This window comes from Littorina saxatilis, linkage group LG15, assembly GCF_037325665.1.
Source record: "Littorina saxatilis isolate snail1 linkage group LG15, US_GU_Lsax_2.0, whole genome shotgun sequence".
Classification (NCBI taxonomy): Eukaryota; Metazoa; Mollusca; class Gastropoda; order Littorinimorpha; family Littorinidae; genus Littorina; species Littorina saxatilis.
The window spans coordinates 43,372,274-43,395,480 of NC_090259.1; the positions used below are offsets into that span (position 1 = coordinate 43,372,274).

Below are 23,207 nucleotides of genomic sequence, written 5' to 3' on the forward strand. Positions count from 1 at the left end.
TCAAACCTGGGTCTTGTCAAGTAATTTAGTCCCAAGACGGGCGTAGTAGATAAGACATCGGCCTCCAAATCAGAAGATCGTGAGTTCAAATCCCGGACGGGCCTGGTGGGTTAAGGGTGGAGATTATTCTGATCCCCCCAGGTCAACTTATGTGCAGACCTGCTATTGCCTTATCCTCCTTCGTGTGTACACGCAAGCACAAGACCAAATGCGCACGGAAAAGATCCTGTAATCCATGTCAGAGTTCAGTGGGTTAAGAAAACATGAAAATACCCAGCATGCTTCCCCTGAAATCGGCATATGTCTGAATGGCAGGGTAAAACCGGTCATACACGTACAAATCCACTTGCGCAAAAATATTAGTGAAAGTGGGAGTTTCAGCCCATGAACGAAGAAGAAGTTGGAAGAGGTATAAACTTGGTGCAGACTCTTCCAGGTTACCAAACACCCCCATGTGCATGCATGTGGACGACAATGATACCAAACTCACAGAGATTATGAGCAGACCGAATTTTCTTGAAGACATTTTTAAAGGAAAATAAAATATTACCAAAATACCCCAAAAGTCTTTCATTATTCTGCGATGTCGATGTTCTGCCTGGGGTCAAAAGTTCACACAATTTAGAACAGCTGCGAATATTTTATGTTTATGTTCTGGTTTTTTTCCAAAGATGGACAGACACAGCATGTTTGTGAACGTGTGCCGCTGCTGATGAAGCTGTGTTGTGGGCATGTTTGTTTGTACATGTGCCGCTGTCGTGTTCATTTGACACAGAAGGATTTAGGAGACATCCTAACCTGCATTTGTCAAATTTGCCAGGAACGCAGACAACAGCCCTTAGTTTATTGTGCCCCCGATTATGTTATACAAAGTGTAAAACTGTATTCTGTTGTTTGACCTAATTCGTTCATGATTTGTGTTCTTGTTTTCTGTGTGATCTGCAGGTATTTTGGATGTATTTGATATTTGATATTAATCATTTTTCTGTTTAAACTGCACACACATACACGCATGAGCGCGCGCACACACACCACCTACGCACATACACTTGCACCATGTACATGCCCGCATGTATGTACACGCACACAGAAATACACACACACACACAAACATGCACACAGAAATACACACTCACACAAACATGCACACAGAAATACACACACGCACACAGAAATACACACTCACACAAACACGCACAGAAATACACACACTCGCACAAACACACACACAGAAATACACACAAACACACACACAAATCTGTGTGTTTATTTGTTTGAATAAGTGTTTGAAGTGTGATTACAAACCAGCATTTTTTATTTCTGTTTTGAGAATGGTTTTCGTTTGAAGCTTATTTATGCATCTTGGTAAACATATTTTGTTTATCGTAGAGTGTGTAAATAGTTTGTGCTTTACATAATTTTTGAGTCACTTGAGATAGATTCCTTATGTTATCAGGCCTTTTTTTGTACCGTTTTGATGTGTTCCTTGGGGGGGGGGGAGGGAGGGGGGGGGGGGGAGGGAGGGGGGGAGGGGGGGAGGGAGGGGGGGAGGGGGGGGGGGGTGTTTCTTTAAACCTTGCTAGCTTTATTAATTTGAGCAACTTTCAGTTGATGTGGTGAATTGTTCAAGTAACTTCACTTTTGTTGCATAGTATACAACTGATGACATTATTGTGTTGGCATTCAGTGAAATAAACCCAACCAAAGGAGAACACAGCTGCAATCAATAAATGTTGATGCTCAAAGTGTCTCGTTCTCTCTCTCTCTCTATCTCTCTTTCTCTCTATCTCTCTTTCTCTCTCTCTCTCTCTCTCTCTCTCTCTCTCTCTCTCTCTCTCTCTCTCTCTCTCTCTCTCTCTCTCTCTCTCTCTCTCTCTTGGGAAAAGTTTTTTGGCATACCTGAGAGATATTTAGTAAGTAAGAAAAAATTTCAAAGCAGAGAGCAAGGTGATTAAAACGTCAAAGAAAACATAAACTGGCGAGTACATGTATTTCTTTCTGTATGTATTCATGGGCCATTGTCAGCTGTGTTTCTTTTTCTGTGAAGAATTACAAATGATGAGCTGTCAGAATGAATAATTGTTTTTTTCTTTTCGTTTGTTCACAGAATGTAAACTGGCACGACCTCCTGACGAAAAAGGTCAAACCTCCATTTACACCTACGATAGTAAGTATTCAAGCAGATTAGGGCGGAGAAACCATGAAATTATGTGTAAAGTATAACCTGATATTCAGAGCTGTTTGGATTATTTTTAATTTGATGGTGAAAATTAGAGATAGTGGAAAACATGATGAACAGAAGCTCTGAGAAAGTGGCCTCCAAAGCGGGGAGTGTTAAATTGAGGTTGAATTGGTATATTTCCACGTGGAAGTGTTCGCTTTGCGCTTGGCCAGAACTGTTAACGCTTACACAGACCTGGGAACCCATACGATTTCGCCGTATTTTGTACGCATGGTTGTCTAGAATACGATCAGTACAGTCAGTGACAAAAAAATACGACAAGAGAATTCCTGGACTACTTTTCTTCACAAAGACATTCCGAAGCCGATCCAGTGTTTTGACACATGACTACAGTTTTTGTCAGTAAACATTGAAAGAAGCATTTGTTTTAACTGTATTGGTAAACTTAATTAACGGTGCGACGGACGCGTGTGAAGCATGTTTGAATCATGGATGTTTAAAATGTTGTGTGGAGTAAGCTCATTTTTAAGAAAATACACCAAGTTTGTTTGAGAATACTCCAAGTGCAAAACAGGGGTTCCCAGGTCTGCTTACATGATAGTTTGCACAGGAAGGAAGGTACCACAGTGTAGTGTACTGATTTCTCCTCCATAACGGAGTGTGTCTGCCTAAAATGGCAGGATAAAAACGGTCATACTCGTGAAAATCCGCTCATTCGTAAAAACAGAAGCGTACGTGGGAGATGCAGCCAATGAGCGCAAAAGAAGAAGTTTTGATTCTTCTTTGTGCTTAGTTGAGCTGAATCATTTGCTAACATTCAGGAAAATCCCAGCTTGAAATGCATTGCTTGCGTGTTTCAGCGAAACATGGAGGACGTGAGCAACTTTGACGAGGAGTTCACGCAAGAGCGTCCCATTCTCACGCCGCCCAAAGAACGCCGGCCACTCAACAACGACGACCAGCGGCTCTTCCGAGATTTCACCTACATGGCCGACTGGTGCTGACCTCTTGCCACTTCTGCCTGTTGCTAGGCAACCCCCCTTTCTGCCCGTCTAGGTGCAGAGATTTGGAAGTGTGTTGACAACGGAGGTGGTTAAACCGCAGTGTTGTGTGTGTGTGTGTGCCTAGAACAGTCTGACTTTGGGATGTGTGGATTGTGAATTATCCAGGAACAGGAAGGTACAGGCACTTTTATCACACAGGCTGACTTAAATGCCAACATCGGCGCGCGTCAGATGTAGCTCTAGTTTCTCGTGCTGGCAACGCTAAATGTAGCTCTGTGGCCTTCTACTATAACAAGGCTTGGTCTCCTGAAGACAGATGCTTGCCTTCGTTGTTTCCCACAGCAAAATCTGCACTGGGTGCTGGGATATAGAGAGGCCTTCAGATTGCCGTCAGTGTGAGTTAGACAGAGGCCTACAGACTGCCGTCAGTGTGAATTCGGATGAAAGTGACACGGAGACAAAGATGTTTCAACGCAGGAGAAAGACCTACAGTGGAACCATTCTTTTAAGAACGCCAAAATCTGAGAGAATATGAGATGTTAAAAGAGAAACAGTGTTGAAATGGGAGTAATTGTACCGACATTATTGACAGAAAATCTGAGAAATGAGGATCTGGGTAGGGGGAGGGTGATGTCAGGGAGGGGTGGTGGGGTGGTAACAGCTCAGTCCCTCCTTACTTCAGCAGGATATTAGACATTGTTTGATGTTGTTTTTGAGGAGATGAGGCTGAAGCTACCGCAAAATCAGACAAAGGAATTCGAGAGATTGCCCTGCACTTGATTAAAGCAAGTACACGTACTCCTGTTTGCACTGTATAGCTGCAATACCTGTATACCTAGCAGACAGAAAATACAGAGGAACCCCACCTTTTGAGACCCCCCAAAAATGTGAGAAAAGCAGGCCTTAAAGGCTGCCCTTATCGTAGCGTTCATTAATTAATTCCTATTGTTTACATGTGCCAATAATGTTATAAAACTGTACCTAAGGGGATATAATAACGATTGGCTGTAGCTTTTGAACACAGAAAAAATTATTTCAGTATTGCAAAGTGGTGTTGATAGTGTCGAATGTAAACAGAACAGTCTCAAAGTGAAAGTGAATGTTTGCGAAGTTAACAAGAATACAGAAAAGCGCGCTTTCCTGCTTAGCACAATACGCTACCGCGCTAATCTGGCGTGTCAATATCACTACGTTTTGCACGTGGAAGGTGAGCGATTTCCTTCACGCGGGGATTGACGAAGCTGTACTGTCTGTGTTGACGGTCTAAAAATAGCCCAAGTCCTGGAGAACTGTTGCTAAACATAGCAATAAAGAATTAATTATTTCTCGTAATTGGTAAGGACTTCAAACCTAAAACTTTGCAGGAAGCTTAATTTATACATCCCCGCAACGATGGGAAAAGCCCTGGAAGTAATTAAACTAATTAAATAGGACTATGTCAGCCTTAAAAATGGAGGGAGTCTTGAAATGCAGGTGAGTTTACATTCATTATGAACAAATCGGGAAAACAGGAAAATTAAAGTTTTATAGGTCTTGAAAAAGGATAAGGATAAAATTTTATATAGTACTGTGAGGTTACCCTCATGGAAATTCGGGCTGCTTTCTCCATGGGGAAAGCGAGCTGCCATACAGTATACGGCGCTACCCATATTTTATTTTCCCCTGCATGCTTGTATTCATGTTTCCAAGCCCTGAGACTTTCGCTGTGAACTTGGGTTCTTTATCAAGCACATGTGTGTACACGGGGGTGTTCGGACACCGAGGAGAGGCTGCACGATGTTGACTCTGGGGAAAAAATCCCTCGCCGAACGTGGGGATCGAACCCACGCCGATAGCGACAACTGGTTTTGAAGCCAGCGCCGCTACCAACTGAGCTATTTCCCCGCCCAAGGGAGTCTTAAGGGGGTGGTTCCACTGTACTCATTTGACAGTCATAACTATGTGTGACAGGGGAGGCTACCGCTCCTTTCGCAACGGACTCTGCACCTGGGTTGTTGGCCTTTAAAGTCAACACCTGTGGTTTGTAGAGTTCTGTTTGTGATGGGGTCTGGTGGTTTCCGATTGTCTGTATGTTCATGGAAACCTTCGGGTTTGCATAACAGTTTTTATAGGGCTAACAAATTAGCCCTAACATTTTCAATCCTGTTTGATTGCACTTCGCTTCCCGAGGTGATCGTAGTGTTTCGGCACACGGTTACATATGGTTCAGTGGTTGTTTTGTATTGAATAACAGGGGAGTAACACACAATTCCTTACCTTTCTGATATGGTTCTGTTTATTGTGTTTATTTTGTTGAGTTGTATTTACTTTAAAAGTAAGCTACCCGAGTTTTTGTATACGACTGTGTGTGACGTTTGATCTGTAGCAATGACTGACCCACTAAACTTCAACATCAATTCCATGTATGTACATTATGCAAGGCAAGTACGGCTTCCACCTGTCCACTGCACTGAGAGCTATGATTAGGCTAAAAGAAAAAAAAGTCTGTTTACGGTATTTTTTTCGCGTGACCCTAGAATTTTTTTTGGCATTTGGGGGGGGGGGGGGGGGGGGGGGGAATAGTTTATTGGCAAAATAACTTAAAAATATGGGTTTTTTTTGGGGGGGGAAATTTAAAATTCCCGACCTTGACTTACTTGACTTATTCCTGTAGACTCCCTGTGGAGCATAGAGCCGCAACAACTCCTCGCCAACGCACCCGGTTCTGGGCAGCTCCTTTCAGTCGGGGCCATGTCGTGCCAGCTGCCTTTGCCTCACTTTCAATTGATCTTTTCCAGGTCTGCTTTGGCCGCCCAACTTTTCTCTTTCCCTGTGGGTTCCAATCCAGGGCCTGTCTGGTAAAATTCCCGACCTACGGACCCTATTTGTTTTGCCTATGTTACCGTAAACAGACTTTTTTTTGTTGTTGGCCTTAGTAGGTTAGGTTAGCCTCTTTTTTTCTTTTTTTTTAAATCCATGAACGGGCATTTACTAGTCACCTGTTGACCTTTCTTCTCTTTCACTCTTTGTCTTTTTTTTTTCAACTTTTTTTTGGAGTGAAAGCAAGTCTTGCTGTTTTTACTTAAAAAAAGTGTTTAGGGGAGACCGGGGCTAGTCCGCCTACTTTTATGCTTTTGGTAGCATAACTGGCGAGTTTGATGAACTAGAAGACTGATTTTTTATTTTACATCAAGACAAATGTGTAGCTGATATCAATGTGCAGACAGTTTTTATGTGGGCATGAACATTTGTTGTACATACTGCTTTAAGTAGACCTACCCTAACGTAGGCGAACTTGCCCCAAGTCGGGGTAAGTCCGCCTACAGGGTGGGGCAAGTCCGCCGCTCTCATCCCATAGTAGGTACAAGACTAGTAGTGGGCAAGCTTTATACACACACGCACGCACGCACACACAGTCAGTCAAACAAGCACCCGATCAGTGGGAAAGCTTTTTTAATTCCCTTCAATATTTAGGTTCAAAAATGCCAATGACAAAATACAAAAGAATGTCGAAAGAATGTAACACAAATCGGCGTCAGTCTTTTTTAGACATGAATCTGCAATCTTTACCATCGAGAATAGATGGAGTCACCATCAGAGTCACAGTTATGGCAGATGTAAACTGGACTGTTCCCCACACCTGCACATTCTTCATGGCGAACATGCCCCATGACAAATAGGCGGACTTGCTCCCGCACGGGCAGGCAACTCTAGTGCCAGATAGCGAGCACAACATGGGAAGGAAGAAGCAAAACTTTCTTCAGAACTCGACCTTAATTAACGCACTTTCACTCGACACCAAGACTAAGTATTTGTTCTCAGAGGTAATGCATCAAAACCTAAGTCAACTCCTATGCATTCATGTTACAAAAATGAAGAAAAACACTTTGTGTGATCTGTACTCACGATATATGGGCGCGCAACCTCTGAACTTCTGCAGGATATGGCGGGAAGAAGGGACACCACTCTCACATGGTGTGAATGACTAAAAGGTGCAAACGTAAGAATAAACAGACAAAGACGGATGTGCCCCGAGGGCGGACTAGCCCCGGTCTTCCCCTATCGCATTTTAACTGATCACATGACAAAAACAGCTGTTGTCATTGGTCAACTAGGAACTGTATATCAATTGATATCGCGCAGGAAGTTCCCAGTGAATTTGATATCGTGCAGGAAGTAGTTTATCAATTTTAATTTTGAAGGAAACAAATGTCTCCCATTTTTTTAAATCACAAATTTATAAAAGGAATGTAATTACATCAGTAAGTTTAAGCTGTGCAATGAATAAAAACAAACTTTTCCCACCTAGCTTGAACAGAGAAGTAGTAGAAAAGAATGTTACAATCTTACCGACTGAGGTAGTTGGAACAGCCATAAACAAAGCTGACCTTGAAAGTACCAGTACTCAGAAAACTGAGATCTCTTGCAGTGTTTCAGCGCACATCACTCACAAAAAGGGAGAAAATGAGCAGCCGATTTAAACAGTTCGCACCTGCATGAACCATTGTCCACCCTTCTTAGTCGTAGCCATACAACATCAACTACAAAAAAATCAGCATCTTTCACACAGTCACAGCGCCGTCGAAGGACGCCATTTTGGATGCGTCGTCTGCACTCAGCGGGACTGAGATTCGACAACATTATGCAGTCCGTCGACACCGACAAATACCTGAAAGCTTTCTTGGGCGCAGAAAATGAGCCAGAGGACTTCACTGATACAGCCTGGCGCACTTCAGTTCCTGCCATTGTTCAGAATTGCCAAATCGCACAGTCAAAAAGTCTACGACTGATGAAGTAACTGGGACATTCTTCGCTGTTCCTTCCAACTCCACTGAACTTGTTAGCCTTTGTTTGTGATCTGTTTCAACCGTATATTTTTGTTCTTTTTTTCATTTTAAATGCCTTATTTTGTCTGGGAAAAAGAAACAGTTACTGAAAAAGATGCTGATTTTTTTGTAGTTGATGTTGTATGGCTACGACTAAGAAGGGTGGACAATGGTTCATGCAGGTGCGAACTGTTTAAATCGGCTGCTCATTTTCGCCCCGATCTGATATGATTCAGCTTTTCGAGACATTCAGACTGATAAATGTTGATATCACAGTCAAATCTAACGATAACTAATATTAACATTATTGAAATGAAAGCTAATACAAACTAACAGCACAACTTGGCAGAGATGAGAAATAACCTATCACACCAAAATTTTACAGTGCAAAAAATCAGATGTGAATTTAAGCCAAATGTTTCCATCTCTTTCAAACTTTTCTTGCACGTAAATATTGCCCCATTTAGGTCGGAAAAAAATTCAGCAATTCATGATTGTCCTAATGCAGATTTGACAGAACTGCAATCTATGCGATGAATAATTGCTATGGAATGCCATAATAAGAACTGATTCTCTGATTTATCAAATCATAAACAGATGTTATCAAAATTAATCATGGACAGATTGATCAAATTCATGTAGCAATCATAGTTATGTAACAATCATAGTTATGTAGCAATCATAGTTATGATTTAAGGGTAGGGTGCAGGTGGAGATGATGAGTTTGTAGACTGTTTCACTTTTGATTCTGGTTTTTCTTGTATGTTGTGATGATGCATTTGAAACAAATGGAAAGGTTTTTGTGCAATAATTGGAGCGTGGAAATAGTTATCTGGTAGACTGTGTGTGTGTTTGTTTTCGATGTAAGATCATCTTCTGTCGACAGGTTCAAATTCAAAGCGTTCATCATACTTTCCAGGTGTGGAATTTGGTCTGGATCATAGGGTGTTGTTTTCTTTTGTTTTCAGTGACTTTGTGATGGTAAAGTCATTGTTTCACCTCAGCAGCTAGCTTCTTATTTTTTATTTTTCTATTTTTTCCATGATGAATTCAAACAGCTTTTGATGCCAAAAGTACTTGTGTTGACTGAAAGCGAAGTTTCCAGGGGTGGTTAAGCCAATGAAACATATACTTTTCCTGGTCATACACAAGCCAACATGACTTTAAAATAAGTAAAACCTCACGTCAGTCTTCTGGCATCCGTTAAAGCAACACCTCCTTTGCATTTCAAGAAATAGCAATGTTCATATTATGTGTAGATAACCGTTTCCTACAAATTAAATTTGTGGATTTTACCACAAGAAGCATGTAGGAGTGCCTGACTCAGTAGAGAAACACACTCATATCTGTATCATTCCATATTACGACTGCATGAAATAAATATACCGTGTTTTGTTGTGACTGAAGCGCCCAAGGTGCGAAGAGGCTTAATTGTACATGTACCAAGACTTGCCCGTGATGCTTGCATATCTTTACAGATATCGTCCTTCCTGTGTCAACCATCATGTAAAACACTGCACATTTCTTCAGGCTTTTACATGGGATAGGGTCATCCTTCCACTTGGTCACATACCACATATCAACAACTTTGTAGCCTCCTCTGCAGAGTTGGAATTTTGGGCAGAATTAATTTTGCAGATGGCGCAGGTGTCAGTTACTTATACTTTATCTTCTGCATGTGACTTCCTGAGCATCGCAGTCATCTAGCGAGGGATGCTGCAAAAATGGCCTCCCATTGTGGTCATCGGTAGATCCCCCTATTAGAGTCAGTTACAACATTTATTCAGTATATTGTGTACATACTAAATGGCGTCAATTACGAAATTAATTGAGGGAAAAAAGAAGAGACATTTTGCAGAGGAAGCAGCCAGGCAGTAGATTTTGAGTGTGTGTCCAAGTAAACGGATGTTTTTACTGTAGATAACAGCCTGGAAGAATGTATGGCAATTTACAAGATGGTTTAGCGGAGAAGGAGGACATCTTGACACTGGAAGACATCTTACTCACTGGCGCACTCGCCTACTAGCCTCATAAAGGTTGTTGCGCTGTAGTCTAGGCTGATGCGATGGTGTTCAACTATGATATTGTGTACATACTTTTTTTCTTCTTTTTTTTTCATCAGCACTTTTGAGTTTATGGACTGGCTCTTGTGTACCTGTATAATATGCTCACACAAAAAGGGGCTTTGTAATAATCATCACCGTTTTTCTTTGATTTTTTTTTCTTCTCCATATGTGAAGTATGGTTCTGTGTGTAACTGAGTGTAAGCCTGTGTGTGCTGGTTGAGAGAGAAAGGAGGAGACAGAACATAATGTTGTGTGTGTGTTCTTGCCATCTTGCAAGCTAAGAAGAAGAAATGTATAGATGCATGTGTGCGACTCTTAATGATGTATACATTTGTACAGTACACTGACAATAGAATATCTCTGTATTTCAGTACATTCAGTCAATTAAATTTACTTCCCCATTTTAATGCTCCTTTTATGTTGCTGAGAATTCTTTGAATATGGAAAATGGAATGTGGAATAGTTTCTTAACAAAAGTGTTGGACGGTGAAGAGTTCTTTTTTTTTTTTTTTTCATTTTTGCACATTTGGTTTACCAGAGTTACTCTGTTCTTATGCATGAAACGCTAAAATTAAGCCTTAGGTTGATTTAAATGAGTGTAAGTATACTGTACTACTGGTCTACTTACACACACACACACATTCAGTTTGTCACACACACAAACACACGTTTCCAGTTTTCTGAATCCTGTATCCCTTTAAAGGGCATTAACTGCCATTAAAAAAACTAATTTAACACACACACAAAACAGCTATGAAGACTGTTTTGAATTTTTATTTTTATTCTGTTTTAGAGTTTGTGACATCTACTTCTGAAAATATATCTGGTAACTGTGTGATATATTCGTTGCCAAAACATTTTTTTTAACTTTCAATGCAATAAACACTGCATTTTGCAAAGACTGGCGTAAGTACTGTGGGGTATGCTTTAAACGGTGAGGGCACTTTTTGTCATAAACGTTATTGAAATTCGCATGCATAATGTGATTAGTGTGTCTTAAATTACATGTGTAATCCAGACTAAACAATATGTTAATTTTATTTGTAATACATGTAGAATGTTACAGATTTTATTTACTCAAGCACACAAATATACACACACACACGCAAATACACACACACAAACACACACACACACACACACAGAGTGAACCATCTATATTATGTAAGCCCCACTGTTAAAGCTAGCCGCTGAAGGCATCAGATCTTTACCAACAAAAGACAACAAAATACAAAAAGTTTCCCATTCAAAACATAAATGTCTTCTAGTGTTTCCCGTTCACTGATGGCATTAAATCATGTGTAGAAGCAATGAATATTCAAATGTGGCCCTCCTGTCTATTCGACTCTTTCCGTACTGAAAATTAATCCTTATTTCTCTCACATGATGTTCCCAAAGAAAGAAAGTTTCTAAGAAATGTGGACAGTTTTGTTGATTGCGGAGATCTGTGTGGATGAACGTGAATGGTTGTGTTGTTTCAGTATACGCACAGAATAACAATGTATTATGCAACACGAGCCTTGTTGCCTTGGTATCCTGTAACGATAACACAGGTGCAAATAATTTTGCTAATGAAGGAACATATTTTTCACGGAGGATAAAGGTGGGGCTTTTAAGCACAAGAAAATGCCGGCCTTTCTGGAAGGTCGGCAGAAAGCAAGAGTATGACTGTCATTGTGATATTGGAAGCCTAAAACCAGCCAGTGTCTTTGTGACCTAATCAACTTTTTCTAGCAGAATTTTTTTTTAAATTTTATGTGAACGGCTGAGAAAATAGGACGTCTATCTTATCTGAATATCTTGACTTGATTTTGTGTTTGTGCAAACGAACGAGTAAATACGACATGGAAGAGAGTGAGATTGAGAATCGTCCTGTAATGAAACGGTGATGTTACTTTCAGTGTTGAAGAAAAGTGTTTGTGAAATGAAAGCCATAATTCTTCAACATGTTAGACGTAATCATACCTCAGCATACATGTAATTTGCTTATTCCCAAGGATTAACTATGACAGATATTTTGTAGGTAAAATGACCCTGTAGTACAAACGTGTAGCATTTTTCTTGCTGAAAAATGTTTTCTGTAATGGAGCCTTGTTTTTTGTACAGAAAATGTGGTTTCTTTAACATTCAGGTAACTTGACATTTCATGCAGGTTTTGGTTATCTGATGAGTGAGTTCAAATTCAATGGTCAGTACGTTTGAGTCAGTTTCAGGTGAAAAAATCAGATGAGTAATAACCTCAGATAGGCAGGAGCAGCACTGATATTTGTACAAGCAATACCTAAGTGTACAGTTATTAACATTTTGACACATTTTGCAGTTCAATTGATACAATACACAGTGTCAATTTTAATGTACATGAATAATAACAATTTTGCTTGTTGAGGATTTGAAATACTGTTTGCATTCAATTGCTCTCTCATATTCTCTCTTTCTCTCTCTCCCTCTCTCTCTCTTTCTCTCTCTCTCTCTCTCTACCCTATCTCTCCCCCTCCCCCTCTCCCTCTCTCTCTCTCTCTCTCTCTCTCTCTCTCTCTCTCTCTTTCTCTCTCTCTCTCTCTCTCTCTCTCTCTCTCTGTCCCTCTCTCTGTCCCAAGGACAGATTGTAAGAAAAGGCGTAGCGTTCAATCTTAATCCTTGTTAAATAAAATTCAATTCAGTTCAATTCAATTCAATTCAATTCAATTTATCTCTCTCTCACTCACTCTCTCTCTCTCTCTCTCTCTCTCTCTCTCTCTCTCTCTCTCTCTCTCTCTCTCTCTCTCTCAGCACCTACTCTCTCTCCCTGTCTTTCTGCAAGCTTGTACACGCATATCGTGTAATTGCGACAATGCACAGTGTCACGTTTCAATATATCACTCAAGGTGATTATGAACCGGTTAATTACTACTAATTAACTAACCACACCACGATCCACTCTCGCAGGCATACAATTAAATAGAGTCAACAAAAGTATAAGTTTCAGACGCCTGTTTATGTATAAACTCTCCACCTCCCTCGAGCCTTCACTCAAAATATGTTCCTTTTACGTTCTCAACACGTAAAAAACCAGTGTTCACTGACAAAATGCCAGTACTATGTAGAAAATTATAGTAACACGCTGAACCCGTGTAAATACAGTCGAAATGAGAATGTTCTGTTCGAAAAGCTCTAGTTCGTGCAGGTGTCACACACCCCACGTTGTCACTACTCCAATGAAATCATAGATACGAAAAGACAACGGTGGTCAACGGGGTGCGTACGACATGGTGCACTTAGCTTTATCTCTGCTGCTGCTGCTTAGCCGGTATGCTGGTTAGTCGGTTCGCTGGTTAGCCGGTCCGCTGGTTAGCCGGTTCGCTGGTTAGCCGGTCCGCTGGTTAGCCGGTCTCCTGGTTAGCCGGTCTCCTGGTTAGCGTAGCCTCAACAGTTCCCGCCAGAGTCAGCCGTGCCGATGTTACGGGAACGTAACGAACGAACGAAACGAACGAACGAAGGAAGGCTGCAAACAGAAAGCATCGGTGCACTAAACATGTCAGCTACCCCTCACCCACCACCTTAAAACATGTCATCTTTAAATATCTCATCGAGCACGTGGGCCTGCACAAAACTGACTTTTTACAACAACAAAACAGTCATTTTCCGTCCTTCTCTCCCTATCTGCAAAAACCATATACAGATTAGTATTTTAGCGTCACAGAGAGTAAATTATGCGCTAACCTGGAAAGAACAACAGAGAGTATTTCATTCCACAACACAGACTCATCAACAGCGTTAAATAATGATTTATTACCTCAAAAGCCTATGATTGTAACTCTCAATGGAAGCAAAGTCCGCCTCCTCCCTGGAACAGTCTCTGTTCGTCAACAGTGACCCAAAACGTCCAGAACCCCTTGTCGAATCCTTATGCGAAAGCCATCGCCGACGAAGGAAATGTGACGACTTGTCCTCAGCAAAATACGTGGCAGAGGAAAGGAATAACTTGTGGAAGTTCCCCTAGAGTGCCGAATATAATACTCGGTGAAAAACCATCATACTCTAGAAACTGTGTATACGATCCTTCCCCTTCTGCCGCTGGGTGTCAAGTGTGTCGTCCTTGAGTCTCTGACAGACCACCTAGCCAAATACACGTGACTGACCTTGTCACCAAACCAGTCCAGCTATACACAGTTTTGCCTCCCCAAGCAGGAAAAAGACACGAGAAACTCAATCCCTGAAAATCCCGTGCGCGCTGTCAGCGAAAAAAACCGTCAGCCCTATGACAGCAGAAACCTGCACTGTGAAGCTCGTGCGTTTCAAAACATCCGTGCTCGGGAGCACTGTCAGCAAAAACTCTGCTGTGTCCAATATCACGCACAGGCGCTTTCTATCATACATTGACCCAGAACAGGCACTCCACTGAGTGACGCTTTCTTGGTCTCTGTCACCCGATCGTGACACACCTCCCCTCTTCAAGACGAAACCTCGGTTTCGCTCACAGTCATGTTCTCCTCTACAGCCCGAGAGAGAAAGTCAGCTCCAACATTGTTGGCGCCCGGAATGACGCGTACCGTGAATTGGTACGGTTGGAGAATCAACGCCCAGCGCATAAGTCTGGCGTTTGCCAACCTTGCAACCTGAAGATATTGCAGAGGTTGATGGTCTGTTTCCAGACAGAAAGGTCGTCCTCAAGAACGAGCAACCCCTCGTTTCACCCCTGATGACTGCAACCTTCTCTGTCTTCTTGTCTTTGTTCTTCTGGTCTTTGTTCTTCTCCCCGTAGGCTGTCCTCTCTATGTAGGCGCGCAGCAGGTTGGCGTGGTACAGGCGTGCTTTCCCGTGCATCATGATCCTGTAGTCGTTCTGGCCCACTTTCGCTGTCACCTCAAAAGGTCCTTGCCACTGCAGTTGTAGCTTGTTGTGTTTGACAGGTAGAAGTAGCAACACCCGTTCTCCAATCTTGAAGCTGCGCGGCCGTGCCTTGCGGTCGAATCCTCGCGCGTAACGCTGTGCTGCTCTTCCCAGGTTCTCTTGAGCCAGTTTGCAGGTCTCTTCAATCCTGTTCCTGAGTTCTACGATGTAGGTCGCTGTCGTCTGCACCTCCTCGTCAGCTTCTTCGTCCGTCCAAGCTTGACGCAGGATAGCCATGGGACCGCGTACCTGTCTGCCGTACAACAACTCAAATGGGGAAAAACCCAAGCTCTCCTGAGGAACCTCGCGGTATGCAAAAAGCAATGCTGGGATGTACCTGTCCCACGTGCGTGGTTTCTCCTGAGCTAGTTTCCTCAGCATGGTCTTCAAGGTGCCATTGAACCTTTCCACCAGTCCGTTGCACTGAGCATGGTAAGGAGTGGTGAAGTGCTGCTCCAGTGATAGCAGTCGTGCTGCCTCCGCCATCACTCCTCCCGTGAACTGCGTGCCTCTGTCGGTGAGTACCTCTGATGGAATTCCCAGCCGGGACCACATAGTAACCAGAGCCTCAGCTACTCGCGTGGCTTCAATCGATTTCAGAGGGATCGCCTCTGGGTATCGAGTAGCGTAGTCCACCATGGTCAAAATGTATCTGTTTCCGTCCTCAGACGCAGGCAAGATGGGCCCGATGATGTCCACTGCCACCCGACGAAAGGGTTCGTCGATGAGCGGCATCTTCTCTAAGGGGACCTTCCTCACCCTTCCTTTGGCAACCACCTTCTGGCACTTATCGCAGGACGCACAGAAACGTCGGACATCCGTGCAGATGCCTGGCCAGTAAAAGTGGCGCCAGACACGATCCGTGGTCTTCTTGGTACCAAGATGACCTCCCAGAATCGAGTCGTGTGCCGTTGCCATGACACCCTCGCGAAACTCGCGAGGCACGACAACCTGTTTGAATGTACCTTCTTGGTTGCTGAACTCACGGTAGAGCAACTTCTTGTCCCTGAGGAACTTTGACCTCCCATGCTTCCCGCTCAGCTTCACCTTCCCCGACTTCGCGTGCTCCCGAGGAGTAGCTAAGGTCGGGTCAGAATCCTGAGCCTTCGCGAGAAGCGCGGGGGTCACGTTCCCCAGGGCAGCTCGTGCAGCAGGTAGGGGTTTGAGAGGTTTGTCCTCTCGCTCCGCCTGTGCCCGCGTGAGCACTGAAATGACGTCGGGAGACCGATAAACGGGAACCTCCCTGGTGACGCCGTCCACAAACTGAACCCGGTTTCCAATGAGCAGGTCGCATGGAGGATCGTCCATGACGACGGCCACAATGGTCCCCGTGAACAACGGGGTTACGACCTTGATCACTGCCGTGTTCAAGTCGTAAGCGTGAGATGCCTCGGCCATTCTCACCCTGATGCTGTCTCCTGTGTAGGCCATAGCTGGAACTAGACTCGCCCGAACCACTATCATGTCTGCCCCTGTGTCCCGCAGACCTTCGCCCTTCACTCCGTTAACGTAGACGTTGCAGTGGGGCTGGAAATGTTTCCTGGAGCACGGAACGCAGAGTTGTGGGATGGTGCATGAGCTCGTGACGTCCCTGAACTCCTCACTGCCAACGAAGTGAACGCCCTTCTGGTCAGCCTGTCTCTTGTGGCAGTCCTTCTTCACGTGGCCCCGCTTGTTGCAGTAGTAACACTGGATGTCAGTTCTGGAACTCGATCCCTTGTGTCCCTGATCGTCCTTCCCGTCCTTGGGTCCTGAAGAACCCGAATTTCCCGTTTTTCCTGGCCGTGAGCCTGAAGATTTGCCGGAGATCGCCTGGGCGTCCTCGTGCACTCTGATCCAGTCGGCTGCCTCCTGAGTAGTCTTGGGCTGGTGCTCCTGCACGAAGGTCACCACCTCAGGTCGCAGGCTGGACATCAGTTGTTCCATGACTATGAGGTCGGCAAGGTCGTTGACGGTCCAGTCCTTTTCGGCCATCTCCACCCAGCGCCGCAGGTAGAGATTAAGGCGTGCCACAAACTGATGACTCAGCTCGCCGCTCAGTCTCTTGCTGTTACGCAGACGTCGTCTGTAGGCTTCAGCAGTCAGGTTGAAGCGCTGGAGTAACGCCTTCTTTAGTGCCTGATAGTCTCTCGCCTCGTCGTCCTCCAAAGCGTTGTAGAGCTGCAATGCGCGTCCTTTCAAGCAGGTGCTAAGGCGGCTAGCCCACGTGGCCTCTTCCCACTTCTGGTCAGATGCAATGCGCTCAAACCGGCGTAAAAAGTCGTCGAGCTCGTCCTTGTCATCGTCGAACGTCGGCAGTCTCGTACGGTCGGCAACAAACGTCGGCGCGCTAGCCTGAGTAAGCGTACCCTTCTCGGCCTGTAGCCTAGCTAGCTCTAGCTGGTGATCGCGATCCGCCTGTTCCTTCCGGTCTAGTCTGTCACGTTCGTCTTTCTTTTCCTGTCTGTCACGTTCTCTTTCTTGTCTGTCAAGTTCGTCTTTCTTTTCCTGTCTGTCTCGTTCGTCTTTCCTTTCCTGTCTGTCACGTTCTTCTTTCCTTTCCTGTCTGTCTCGTTCAGCCTGTCGTTCCCTTTCTTGTCTGTCAAGTTCGTCCTTCTTGTCCTGTCTGTCACGTTCTTCTTTTCTTGTCAGTCGCTCAAATTCTTCCTTCCGTTCCACTTCTAAGCGTTTTAGAACGCTTCGGGCTCTAACGCGTGCGTCTCGCTCAGTCGGTTGCTCACTACCAGGAGTCTCGAAAGTTATTCTCCTCGTCGGAGATCCCCCTGTGGCCATGGTTAGTTTTAGCAAAGCTTTATTACCAAAGTAAGTCTAACGCAGCTATAGCTAGAACACGCGGTGATGAAATGGATACAAAAATCCAGCAACCGGAAAATGCAGAAGAAAAATCCAAACGGTGTAGAACAAAACGCGTAGCCTACTTTATGGCTGCTTTTTGCGGTGAAACAAAGTGTTTCCCACAGCCGTGGCCTACTTTATCGGCTGCTTTTTGCGGTGAAACAAAGTGTCTCCCACAGCCTCGGTTAGGACAGAAGTCCTCGGACCCTTCCCCCCCAAAATTCCAACAAAGTCAAAATATGGAGAAAAATCCAAGTAAAACAAGACTATAGAAATATAACCTGTTACAGAATGCGAAACAACAATGTAGAGAAAACTGAGTAAAACGAATAACAAATCCGCTAACCCCGCTCAGCTCTCTGCAACGGAAAACTCTGAACGTACAACAACAAAGATTCACAAACAAAGGAAAGGGAGATAATCACAGTTAGCGCATATAATAACTCACAAATTACAATTTACATTTCCTGCAAGATGTGAATCGCTTAAGGTGTGGTATATGATCAAAACTATACAAAAAAGGGTAGCACCAAGCAGAAAATAAGTCGAGCACTGACGAGATTATCTGCTCTTAGTTCTCCTTAATTGGTGGGTCTTTATCAGTTGGAAATTAACTGAGTAGATCCCGGCTTGGCCCCCATGTGTCACGTTTCAATATATCACTCAAGGTGATTATGAACCGGTTAATTACTACTAATTAACTAACCACACCACGATCCACTCTCGCAGGCATACAATTAAATAGAGTCAACAAAAGTATAAGTTTCAGACGCCTGTTTATGTATAAACTCTCCACCTCCCTCGAGCCTTCACTCAAAATATGTTCCTTTTACGTTCTCAACACGTAAAAAACCAGTGTTCACTGACAAAATGCCAGTACTATGTAGAAAATTATAGTAACACGCTGAACCCGTGTAAATACAGTCGAAATGAGAATGTTCTGTTCGAAAAGCTCTAGTTCGTGCAGGTGTCACACACCCCACGTTGTCACTACTCCAATGAAATCATAGATACGAAAAGACAACGGTGGTCAACGGGGTGCGTACGACATGGTGCACTTAGCTTTATCTCTGCTGCTGCTGCTTAGCCGGTATGCTGGTTAGTCGGTTCGCTGGTTAGCCGGTCCGCTGGTTAGCCGGTTCGCTGGTTAGCCGGTCCGCTGGTTAGCCGGTCTCCTGGTTAGCCGGTCTCCTGGTTAGCGTAGCCTCAACAGTTCCCGCCAGAGTCAGCCGTGCCGATGTTACGGGAACGTAACGAACGAACGAAACGAACGAACGAAGGAAGGCTGCAAACAGAAAGCATCGGTGCACTAAACATGTCAGCTACCCCTCACCCACCACCTTAAAACATGTCATCTTTAAATATCTCATCGAGCACGTGGGCCTGCACAAAACTGACTTTTTACAACAACAAAACAGTCATTTTCCGTCCTTCTCTCCCTATCTGCAAAAACCATATACAGATTAGTATTTTAGCGTCACAGAGAGTAAATTATGCGCTAACCTGGAAAGAACAACAGAGAGTATTTCATTCCACAACACAGACTCATCAACAGCGTTAAATAATGATTTATTACCTCAAAAGCCTATGATTGTAACTCTCAATGGAAGCAAAGTCCGCCTCCTCCCTGGAACAGTCTCTGTTCGTCAACAGTGACCCAAAACGTCCAGAACCCCTTGTCGAATCCTTATGCGAAAGCCATCGCCGACGAAGGAAATGTGACGACTTGTCCTCAGCAAAATACGTGGCAGAGGAAAGGAATAACTTGTGGAAGTTCCCCTAGAGTGCCGAATATAATACTCGGTGAAAAACCATCATACTCTAGAAACTGTGTATACGATCCTTCCCCTTCTGCCGCTGGGTGTCAAGTGTGTCGTCCTTGAGTCTCTGACAGACCACCTAGCCAAATACACGTGACTGACCTTGTCACCAAACCAGTCCAGCTATACACAGTTTTGCCTCCCCAAGCAGGAAAAAGACACGAGAAACTCAATCCCTGAAAATCCCGTGCGCGCTGTCAGCGAAAAAAACCGTCAGCCCTATGACAGCAGAAACCTGCACTGTGAAGCTCGTGCGTTTCAAAACATCCGTGCTCGGGAGCACTGTCAGCAAAAACTCTGCTGTGTCCAATATCACGCACAGGCGCTTTCTATCATACATTGACCCAGAACAGGCACTCCACTGAGTGACGCTTTCTTGGTCTCTGTCACCCGATCGTGACACACAGCACGCACACTGCTCTCACACCAAGTTACACCAGTAACAGTCTGCTTGTCAGCAGTCAGCGACATTTCTTTTTGTTTTGTATTGTTTATTTGCCACGTGCTCTTCATACATGTGAGCTTTATTGTGAAGAATGAAAGAGGCGTGTAAGAGTTGGTACAGTAATAAACATCAGTCACATTGGATCGTTTGGGGTTGCTCAAGTTTGGTGTGTGTGTGTGTGACGCTGTGTGTCTGATGTGTATGTGCCACGGTCTGTGTGTGTGTGTGTGTGTATGTGTGTATGTGTGTGTGTATGTGTACATGCATGCTTCGGTGCATGTACAAATCTATATTTCTTCAGTCTGAACTAGTGCCAGAACAATAATCTGACAACAGTGTCTTCGCGAGTACATGCACGGTTAGGTGCATATACAAATGTATGTGTTTTCAGTTTCAACTAGTGTCAGAATGCGAAACTGACAAGAGAGAGAGCACATGTGTGTGTTTGTGTGTGTGTGTGCATGCGTGCGCACATCAAACACTTGTCATAAATACTTGCTGTGTGTGTGAGCTTGTACGAGAACAGCAATGACTGGTCGTTAATACTTGTGTGTCTGTCGGAGTCTATATCTTGGTCCATGCATATTTGTCAGTTTTCTCACTCGCTATAAACAACACCACAGGTAGGCGATCTTCTATCATTATAATGTACTTAGATCAACATCTGTCTGAACGGAATTCTGACCAAGGTCAAGCGCACGGTACAGGTCAGTCCTTGCCCAGACAGTCACTATCTGGCCATCTGATAAAACTGGACACCACGACCACTCATTTCGTCAGCTGCACTATATGACACATCGTCTGCACTTTACAGGTGTCGTGGTCAAACTTAATTGGCTATCGTCCTGATGGCTAGCCAGGCCACAGGCCACTTCAAATGTGATATACATGCGGGTGATTAGACGTTAAGGTCAGTCCTACTGAGTCATAGGTAAATCTGAAACGGATGATGACGCAGATTGTCGGCACAAAACGCACACACAAACAAACACACACATTCCCATACATCCACACACACATACACCCACACACACATACACCCACACATCCACACACACAGAGACGCACCCACATGCATACTCACACATACACAAACGCACGCGCGTGTGCACACACACGCACAAGCATACACACACATTCACTTACACTGACACACACACACATACACACACACACACACACACACACACACACACACACACACACACACAGTATGCATCGACCAGCTCAGTGCGACTGTCCGGTGACTTTCAAGGTCAATGTCAGACCGACTTACAGAATCAAAAGATCTGAGTCAGTTGAGACAATCAAACACGGTGATAATGATCTGCAGTGATAACCGAACTTCTTTCAAGCAAAACACACACATGTTAGTTATGTCCCGCCCCTGTGAATTTGCATGTCGATTCTAGTTTATCAACTTTTCAGAACACACACCCTGCAGTCAAACCTGTTTAAAACGACCACCAAAGGGACGAATCAAAAGCGGTCCTTCTGGACAGGTAGTCATTATGGAAAGGTGAATTTTATAGGAAAGAACCTCGTAAGGTAATTTTTGTGTGTGGTCGTTATCAAGAGGTGGTCGCCAGGGCAGGTTCGACTGTAGCAGTCATACACCTATACGCACCTGCAGCTCATGACTGACAGCGGCACGTTTGAATTTCAAAACTGGTGTAGGTTTGATTTTTTTCTTTCCGTTTTCGTATTTCCAGCATGTTTTGTGGCATTTTGAACGTTTGTCTGTGTTCTTCGACGTTTACTTTGAAAGCATGCACACGTTTGTGAAAAAAAATGTGGATTGTTTAATATCGGTTTTGAATAATTTTATTCTGAAGCGACGAGCACCGTGCCCTGGAACAGTCAGAAAAGCAACTGATTTGGGCCCGCCCCCTTCCTTTTACCATCGACTGGGTCTTTATCAGCAGTTTGGGAAACTTAGAAAAATTGAAAACTAAATCGAATCTTCTGCCTGTATGGGGCTTCATACCGAATTTGGAGATTCATGCTTAAATGGAAAGATGAAGGCTTACTTTTACTTTCGTTTCGAACCCTTTGTTATTAAACATTCAGACACTGACGCGCTCTAATGACGTACTTATTTTCTTGACGTCATGTATCATTCAGCAAAAATGGCGGCAGATAGTGGATAAAAGTCGATTGCTAATGTCTGCAGATCTTTTAAGCAGACGTCAACCGGATTTATGGAGGCTTCATCTCAGCTGAACCGCGTGGACATCATTCTCCGTCAGTTATTTCTGGAGGGTAATCATTTTATTTTCATTCTGTTCATTTGTAAATTGTTGGTTGTCCTTCGGGTCCGAACACAGGCGGAAGGTAAGACTATGATAGTGGTGGTCCAGTGAACGATACCTTCTGCCTGTGGTCTTACTATGATAGTGGTGGTCCTGTGAATAACCTTCCGCCTGTGGTCCGAAGAAGACCTTTGCGTTCTGCAGCTTATCAGTGCACTTGGAGGTGGCTCTGCAGGCCTAGTCTGGAGGCGCACAGTCTGGAACAGTTACAGTGGGGGCACTGGAAGTCAGTTGTGGTCACTGCCGGTGTTGCGCTGTGGCGTTGTATTCTTGCAGCAACAAGTCCAGAAGTCTCTGACAACGGGCTCCTGCAGTCTGCAGAGGTGGTTGGACTAGGGCTCACCAGCATGATCGGTCCTTGGCATACCCCTCCAGCTCCTTTGGTTTGATATTGCACAACTGGAGATTTGCTTTCACAGAATCTGTATACCGTTCCTTTGGTCGGCCTTGCTGTCTTTTTCCAAAATGAAAGTTCTCCGTACAGAAGGCGCCTGGGTATGCGGTGCTCCTCCATGCGGATGACATGCCCCACCCTGGCTTCGGAGCTTGGCCTTGATGACCACAGATTCGAGGCTGACAATGGCAATGGCAATGACAATGAATGAATGACAATTCTTTATTTAACGAGGGTAATACTAATAGAGTAAGCAGTAATCTGCTTTTTTACATCTGGCCCTCGCACAAAAGAGAGACTAGTCTAAAATGGCTGGTGGAGTTAGCTCGCTCCAGCATTTCGACGTTGGTGATCCGGTCCTCCCACTGGATTCCAAGTATGGCGCTAAGGTCTCGCGTGTGGAAGTGTTCAAGTTTCTTGACATGCCTGCGCTATAATATCCATAGTTCGCATCCACACAGGAGAGAGGAGAGAA

General features: G+C 44.2%; 2 protein-coding genes across 3 annotated transcripts in view; both read left to right on the top strand.

The window, feature by feature from the left end:
- LOC138949393 (serine/threonine-protein kinase N2-like) overlaps positions 1–3,803 on the top strand; it is a 104,366-nt gene extending 100,563 nt beyond the window's left edge. For both annotated transcript variants that reach the window (XM_070321206.1, XM_070321205.1), the window contains 2 exons: positions 2,108–2,167; positions 3,043–3,803. In XM_070321206.1, the coding sequence (XP_070177307.1) occupies positions 2,108–2,167; positions 3,043–3,186 (204 nt within the window). In that variant the 3' untranslated portion in view covers positions 3,187–3,803. The remainder of the gene's footprint in view (positions 1–2,107; positions 2,168–3,042) is intronic.
- Positions 3,804–22,137: 18,334 nt separating this feature from the next.
- LOC138949394 (uncharacterized) overlaps positions 22,138–23,207 on the top strand; it is a 49,438-nt gene continuing 48,368 nt past the window's right edge. The window contains exon 1 of the mRNA XM_070321207.1: positions 22,138–22,288. The gene's annotated coding sequence lies outside the window, so the exon portion shown is untranslated. The remainder of the gene's footprint in view (positions 22,289–23,207) is intronic.